Source organism: Scyliorhinus torazame, chromosome 11 (assembly GCF_047496885.1).
Source record: "Scyliorhinus torazame isolate Kashiwa2021f chromosome 11, sScyTor2.1, whole genome shotgun sequence".
NCBI classification, from domain to species: Eukaryota; Metazoa; Chordata; class Chondrichthyes; order Carcharhiniformes; family Scyliorhinidae; genus Scyliorhinus; species Scyliorhinus torazame.
The window spans coordinates 186,486,549-186,495,249 of NC_092717.1; the positions used below are offsets into that span (position 1 = coordinate 186,486,549).

The following is an 8,701-nucleotide window of genomic DNA, read 5'->3' on the forward strand; positions in this document are numbered from 1 at the left end:
TCAATATGGTAGGGCATAGACAGAAATAATTTTCTATGGTGGGAGAATCAAACCTTAAAATTAGAGCTAGGGGCGAGATTCTCCGACCCCCCGCTGGGCCGGAGAATCGCCGGGGGCTGGCATGAATCCCGCCCCCGCCGGTTGCCGAATTCTCCGGCACCACCATGGCGGAGGCGGAAGAGACTCCTTCCACAGTGCATGCTAAGGGTAAGTAGGAATGTTGGGCGCAGGTGAATAGATGGAGTTGAGGTAGCGATCTGCAATCATCTGTCAGAATAACAGATCTGGGGCGGGATTCTCCGAAAATGGGACTAAGTCCCCACACTGGCGGGAAAATCGGTGCCAACCAATCCGGCATCAACAGCCCCGCGAAAGTGAGGAATTCTCCAATTTTTGGGGGCTAGTTTGACGGCGGAATGGTTGGCACCGGTTCCGCATGCGTGGAACGGCCGGCGTGATCTCGCGCAAGTGCGGCCGGCTTGTGTATTTCCGCGCATGCGCGGGGATTCCCTTCTCTGCGCCGGCCCCCGGGCAATATGGCGGAGCCCTACAGGGGCCCAGCGCAGAGGAAAGAAGGCCCCCCACGGAACAAGACCGCCCGCAGATCGGTAGGCCCCGGTCACGGGCCAGGCCACCGTGGGGGCCCCCCCCCCCCGGGTCGGATTCCCCCCCCCAGGACCGCCCCCGCACATTTACATGTCAAGTCCCGCCGTGCGTGAGGTGAGTAATTCACACCGGCGGGACTGGCCAAAACCTGATGGCCACTCGGCCCATTGGGGCCTGGAGAATCGCCAGGGGGGGCCGGAGAATAGGGCGGCGGAGAATAACGGCGCCGGAGAATAGGGCAGCTGGCGTTCAGGGCGGCGGGGCGGGATTCGCGTCTTCCTCCGGGGATTCTCCGACCCGTCGGGGGGTCGGAGAATCTGGGCCCCGGATCGAGTTGCGGAATTACGCACCCCTGCTCCTTTGGGGTAAAATGGGGGTCGGGACTGCTGTGTTTAATTCTCCTGTTTTGCTTTTTCCTTTGCAGCAGGATTGAGAAAGGAGTTTTTGAAGAGGACATTGGCAGCAGCAGAGAGAGCAGAATGGCAGCCATCTTTTGTCAGAAGTTACTTGCTTAACAGAAATACCCTGATAATGGCAAGGCCATGTAAAATTTGTTACGGAGAAGCAATATGTGAAAATTGGCTTTAGACTCTACAGAAACCTTTAAAATTAGACATTTGAGGGCAAAATCTTCAATCTGCGTGGTATTAGGTTTGAACCTTATCTTGAGACTGCATGCCAATTACCCAGACCAATAGTAAGGAAAGATGAGTAACCCAACCAATTATAGCTATTCTTCTATGTGTTATAGGCAACTGTTAAGCTGGACTCCATTTAAACTGCGAGTCTCATTGTCTGAATCGTCTGATCACGTTACAATAAATTATAATCAACATTAAATGTGTCTGTTTTATGTGAATTATGGTCAGTACCAATGCTCAAGAGCTGAATTGTGAGAGATAATCTCACTGATGAGCATTTAATGTACCCTGTTCTACTGTCTGTATTTCTGCTGGTGTTAATCCATTTTCCTCATGCAGGAACTCACCAAGGCTTCTTAGACAACACCTTCCAAACCCACAACCACTACCATCTAGAAGGACAAGGGCAGCAGATACCTGGGAACACCACCTCATGGAGGATCCCCTCCAAGTCACTCATCCTGACTTGGAAATATATCGCTGTTCCTTCACTGTCACTGTGTGAAAATCCCGGAACACCCTTCCTAACAGCACTGTGGGTGTACCGACACCATAGAGACTGGGGTGGTTCAAGAAAGTAGCTCACCACTACCTTCTCAAGGACAATTGTGTTGTGTGGGACTACCACCGTGCTAAATGGGATAGACTTTGAACAGATCTACCAACTCAAGACTGGGCCTCCATGAGGCACTCTGGACCATCAGCAGCAGCAGAATTGTATTCAACCAGAATCTGCAACTCATGGCCCGGCGTATCCCCCACTCTACCATAAACACCAAGCCAGGGGATCAACCCTGGTTCAACGAAGAGTGCAGGAGAGCATGCCAGGAACACCGTCAGGCATACTGAAAAATGAGGTGTCAACCTGGTGAAGCTACAACACAGGACTACTTGTGTGCCCAACAGCATAAGCAGCAAGTAACAGACACAGCTAAACAATTTCACATGAACGCTTCAGATCTAAGCTCAGTTGACCTACCACATCCAGCCGTGAATGGTGGTGGACAATTAAACAATTCACTGGAGGAAAAGGCTCCACAAATATCCTGACAATAATCTCTCCCTCAATGTCAACAAAACAAAAGAGATTGTCATCGACTTCAGAAAGCGTAGTGGAGAACATGCCCCTGTCTACATCAATGGGAACGAAGTAGAGTGGGTCGAGAGCTTCAAGTTTTTAGGTGTCCAGATCACCAACAGCCTGTCCTGGTCCCCCCCATGCCGACACTAGTTAAGAAAGCCCACCAACGACTCTACTTTCTTAGATGACTAAGGAAATTCGGCATGTCAGCTACGACTCTCACCAACTTTTACAGATGCACCATAGAAAGCATTCTTTCTGGTTGTATCACAGCTTGGTATGGATCCTGCTCAGCCCAAGACCACAGGAAACTACAAAAGGTTGTGAATGTAACCCACACGCAAACCAGCCTCCCATCCATTGACTCTGTCTACAGTTCCCGCTGCCTCAGAAAGGCAACCAGCATAATTAAGAACCCACGCACCCCGGACATACTCTCTTCCACCTTCTGTCAGGAAAAAGATACAAAAGTTTGAGGTCACGTACCAACCGACTCAAGAACAGCTTCTTCCCTACTGCCAACAGACGTTTGAATGGACCTACCTCGCATTAAGTTGATCTTTTCTCTACACCCTTGCTGTAACTGTAACATTACATTCTGCAGTCTCTCCTTCCTTCCCTATGTGTGGTATGTGTTGTCTGTATAGCATGCTAGAAACAATACTTTTCACTGTATACTAATAATGTGACAATAATAAATCAAATCAAATCCTCATCCTGAATGATGGAGGAGCCCAGCACATATGTGCAAAAGGCAAGGCTGAGGCAGTCGCAACAACCTTCAGCCAGAAGTGCCGAGTGGATGATCCATCTCGGTCTCCTCCAGAGATCCACAGCATCACAGATGTCAGTCTTCAGCCAATACGATTCACTCCACGTGACATCAAGAAATGGCTGAAGGCACTGGACACTGCAAAGGCTGTGGGCCCTGACAATATTCCAGCAATAGCACTGAAGACTTGAGCTCCAGAACATTCCGCACCCCTAGCCAAGCTGCTCCAACACAACTACAACACTGGCATCTATCTGGCAATGTGGAAAATTGGCCAGGTGTGTCCGATACATAAGAAACAGGACAAATCCAATTACCGCCCTATCAGTCTACTCTCCACCATCAGCAGAGTGATGGAAGGCGTCATCAACAGTGCTATCAAGCGGCACTTACTCAGCAATAATCTGCTCTTGGGTGCTCAGTTTGGGTTCCGCCAGGGTCACTCAGCTCCTGACCTCATTACAGCCTTGGTTCAAACATGGGCAAAAGAGCTGAATGCCAGAGGTGAGGTAAGATTGACTGCCCTTGACATTAAGGCAGCATTTGACCGAGTATGGCATCAAGGAGCCCTAGCTAAACTGGAGTCAATGGGAATCAGGGGGAAACTCTCTGCTCGTTGGAGCCATACCTGGCACAAAGGAAGATGGATGTGGTGGTTGGAGGTCAATCATCTCAGCTCCAGGACATCACTGCAGGAGTTCCTCAGGGTAATGTCCTAGGTCCAACCATTTTCAACTGCTTCATCAATGACCTCCCTGCCATCATATAAGTACCGCGCGCTAACCGATTGCGCCACTGGAGCTCTCTTCCTCCCATCATAATGTCAGAAGTGGGGATGTTTGCTGATGACTGCACAATGTTCAGCACCATTCGTGACTCCTCAGATAATGAAGCTTTGTGCCAAATGCAGCAAAACCTGGACAATATCCAGGCATGGACTGACAAGTGGCAAGGTACATTCACGCTACACAAGTGCCAGGCAATGACCATCTCCTACAAGAGAGAGTCTCACAGCACCAGGGACCTGGGTTCAATTCCCGGCTTGGGTCACTGTCTGTGCGGAGTCTGCACGTTCTCCATGTGTCTGCGTGGGTTTCCTCCGGGTGCTCCGGTTTCCTCCCACAAGTTCTGAAAGACGTACTTTTTAGGTGAATTGGACATTCTGAATTCTCCCTCAGTGTACCCGAACAGGCGACGGAGTGTGGGGACCAGGGGCTTTTCACAGCAGCTTCATTGCAGTGTTAATGTAAGCCTATTTGTGACACTAATAAAGATTATTATTCTAACCACCACCCCTTGACATTTAATCGCATTAACATCGCTGAATCTCCCACAATAACCATACTGATCAGAAAATTAACTGGACTAGCCATATTAATACTGTGGCTACCAGGGCAGGTCAAAGGCTAGTAGTTCACCTCTTGACCCCCCCAAATTCTGTCCACCATCTACAAGCCAGGAGTGTAATTGAATACTCTCCACTTGCCTGGATGACTGCAGCTCCAACAACAGTCAAGAAGCTCGACAAAGGGGCTGGTTTAGCACACTGGGCTAAATAGCTGGCTTGCAAAGCAGAACAATGCCAGAAGCGCGGGTTCAATTCCTGTACCAGCCTCCCCAAACAGGCGCAGGTATGTGGCGACTAGGGGCTTTTCACAGTAACTTCATTGAAGCCTACTTGTGACAATAAGCGATTATTATTATTACCATCCAGGACAAAGCAGCCATCTTGATTGATATCCCTTCCACGATCATTCAATCCCTCCATTGCTGATAACAGTGGCAGCCGTGTGTACCATCTACAGGATGCACTGCAGTAACTCACCAAGGTTCCTTAGACAGCACCTTCCAGACCCACGACCACTACCATCTAGTAGGACAAGAGCAGCAGATACCTGGGACCTCACTACCTGGAGGTTCCCCTCCAAGTCATTCACCAACCTGACTTGGAAATATATCACCGCTCCTTCACCGTCGCTGTGGCAAAATCCTGGAACTCCCTCCCTACAGCACAGTGGGTGTACCTACACATCACGGACTGCAGCGGTTCAAGAAGGCAAGTCACCATCACCTTCTGCAGGGCAACTAGGGATGGGCAATAAATGTTGTCCTAACCAGTGAGGCCCACATCCCGTAAATAAATAATTAAAACAATTACGGACAGGCAACAAATGCTGACCTAGCCAACGGCATCGACATCCCGTCAAAATTACTTTATAAAAACAGTGAACCTTCCACCCAGCTTGCTGCATTACTAAATGTATTATTACTCCAGCCCTCACTCTGCAGCTCATCAACCCCTTCCTTCGCACCCAATGCTGCCTCTCCACTGATGTTAATCCAGCTCCCTCACACTGTCACTCACTGAGCCCTCTCCCCTGAGCCATGTGCCACTGACTGTATTTTTGCTGGTGTTAATCTATCTCCTCACACTTACTCAGAAACCCTTTTCCCCAGTATGTGGAAATTATTCCAGTGCGACATTGGGACAGCATGTGACCAAGATGAGAGGGAGATTTTAGATGGGACATGGTTGTGCCAGGATCTTGCCACATTTCTGTCAAAACTTTCATGGGTCATAAGATGCCCCAGTGTATTTCTCTCACTCAGCCGCACCGTGATTAGATTACTTTCAACCTCAATACTCAAAACACAAACCTCGTTTATCCAATCTGTTCTCATATTTTGATCCTGTAAGCCTCTGGCACAAAGTTGCTGACAACATCATTCCATCCAGAATCAGATTATCCATTATTTTCCAGACAGGACCAAACTACCCATTGATGACTCAGCAGCATTAATGCTGTGGCATTGATTCACCATTGGAATGGGGTGCAAGTTAGAGATTTCACAGAAAACCTGTATTATGCAGAGTGGTCCCAGAGAATGCACACAGGCATTTGAGGAAGCAATGATGGGAGTAATACTGAAACAGCCCCTAAAAAAGCCAAACTATGCGATCCACATCTGTCCTCCTTGGAGACCGAGCATTGTGTGTTACAATGTGATGTTCGGCTCTTGTGATACTTGGCAATGTCCAGCAGGTGGCAGACAGTGACTACTCTATCTGTCAGACGCATCACTGGTCTCCAGACAAACAAAACGCCTGATTCAGAGGAACCATTCAGACAAATTACAGGCTGTTTTTAATTTTATATTTGGGGACAGTGCTCAACCTCCTTTGTGATGGTTTGTTCTGATGTTTATCCTATCTATCCTGCTTGGAACAAGGAACTCCCACCAGGATAAAATAGCTGTGAATTATATATTGTTCTACATATAAACCATTTGAACCCTTTGATTAGATTCAGTCTGTAACTCATTACTATGTATTAATTATTCTATATATAAAGCATCTGAACTTGTCTATTGGATCTCAGCCTGTAACCCACTCCCAGTAATTTATTATTCTAGATATAAATTACCTGAATCTCTGGATTAGATCCCAACCTGAAACCCACTCCCAATTATCCATGACGTTCACCTATATTCCTCAGTTAGAATCTAACCTGTAAATTCCTTCCAGGTTTCCCAAAGATAGAGGGGTCTAGAACTAGAGGGCGTAGGTTTAAGTGATGGGGAGAGATACAAAGGAGACCAGAAAGGAAATTTCTTCACACAGAGGGTGGTGAGCATCTGGAACGAGCTGCCAGAGGTAGTGGTAGAGGTGGGTCCAATTTTTTCCTTTAAAAAACAGTTAGACAGTTACATGGACAGGGTGGGTATAGAGGGATACGGGCCAAATGCGGGCAAGTGGGACTAATTTAGTGAAAGAAACTGGGCGGCATTGACAAGCTGGGCCGAAGGGCCTCTTTCCATGCGGTAAATATCTATGACTCCATGACTATGACTCTAGGTTTCCATTATTCCATGAATCATCTGAACCGTAACTCATTCTGAGAGCATAGTAAGCAGTCTTACAAGACCAGGTTAAAGTCTAACAGGTTTGTTTCAAATCACTAGCTTTCGGTGCACTGCTCCTTCCTCAGGTGAATTAAGAGGTATGTTCCAGAAACATATATATAGACAAAGTCAAAGATGCAAGACAATGCTTAGAATGCGAGCATTTGCAGGTAATTAAGTCTTTACAGATCCAGAGACGGGGTAACCCCAGGTTAAAGAGGTGTGAATTGTCTCAAGCCAGGATATTTGGTAGGATTTTGCAAGCCCAGGCCAGATGGTGGGGGATGAATGTAATGCGACATGAATCCAAGGTCCCGGTTGAGGCCGTACTCATGTGTGCGGAACTTGGCTATAAGTTTCTGCTCCACGATTCTGCGTTGTCGCGTGTCCTGAAGGTTGCCTTGGAGATCGCTTACCCGAAGATCAGAGGCTGAATGCCCTTGACTGCTGAAGTGTTCCCCGACTGGAAGGGAACATTCCTGCCTGGCGATTGTCGCACGATGTCCATTCATCCATTGTCGCAGCGTCTGCATGGTCTCGCCAATGTACCACGCTTCGGGACATCCTTTCCTGCAGCCTATGAGGTAGACAACGTTGGCCGAGTCGCACGAGTATGTACCGCGTACCTGGTGGGTGGTGTTCTCATGTGTAATAGTGGTATCCATGTCGATGATCTGGCACGTCTTGCGGAGATTGCCATGACAGGGTTGTGTGGTGTCGTGGTCACTGTTCTGAAGGTTGAGTAGTTTGCTGCAAACAATGGTTTGTTTGAGGTTGCGCGGTTGTTTGAAGGCAAGTAGTGGGGGTGTGGGCATGACCTTGGCAAGATGTTCGTCTTCATCAATGACGTGTTGAAGGCTGTGAAGATGTTGTAGTTTCTCCGCTCCGGGGAAGTACTGGACGACGAAGGGTATTCTGTCGGTTGTGTCCCATGTTTGTCTTCTGAGGAGGTCGGTCCGGTTTTTGCTGTGGCGCGTTGGAACTGTCGATCGATGAGTCGAGTGCCATATCCCATTCATACAAGGGCATCTTTCAGCGTCTGCAGATGTCTGTTATGCTCCTCCTCGCCTGAGCAGATCGTGTGTATACGGAGGGCTTGTCCATAGGGGATGCCTTCTTTAATGTCTTTAGGGTGGAAGCTGGTGAAGTGAAGCATCGCGAGGTTATCCGTGGGCTTGCGGTAAAGCAAAGTGCTGAGGTGACCGTCCTTGATGGAGATGAATGTGTCCAAGAATGCCACCGATTCTGGAGAGTAGTCCATGGTGAGTCTGATGGTGGGATGGAACTTATTGATATCATCACACTGAAACGACCACACGATGACATCAATAAGTTTTGCGCCACCCATGCGCGGATGCACGCCGGCCGTGGCGCCCCGGCGTTCGAGCGCCGGAGCAGCGGACACCACTCTGGCGCCGTACTAGCCCCCTCGGAAGGGGCGAATGCCTGGGCCTGGAGGCCCTTTGACACCGGAGTCGCTCGCGCCGCTTTTGACGCCGGCATCAGAACCTGGCCCCGGGATTGGAGAATCCCGGCCCATATGTCTCCTATAGACTTATTAGAAAACTCAGCTTGGGTAGGCATGATTAAGCTCGGGGTGAGGAAGGAAGAATCCAGTGAAAAGTTGTGATTCTGGTCACATTCCAATGAGGAGATATATGGGAAGCGGGGTTGATGGCAGGATCTGATTCAGCTATT

General features: G+C 48.8%; 1 protein-coding gene across 2 annotated transcripts in view; it reads left to right on the forward strand.

The window, feature by feature from the left end:
- Positions 1–1,446, forward strand: part of LOC140385718 (cathelicidin-related peptide Oh-Cath-like) — a 54,727-nt gene extending 53,281 nt beyond the window's left edge. The window contains exon 4 of one of the 2 annotated variants that reach the window (XM_072468170.1): positions 1,034–1,446. In XM_072468170.1, the coding sequence (XP_072324271.1) occupies positions 1,034–1,039 (6 nt within the window). In that variant the 3' untranslated portion in view covers positions 1,040–1,446. Of the gene's footprint in view, positions 1–1,030 lie in introns of both variants that reach the window. The other variant, XM_072468169.1, reaches the window with a different exon arrangement.
- The last annotated feature ends 7,255 nt before the right edge of the window (positions 1,447–8,701 follow it).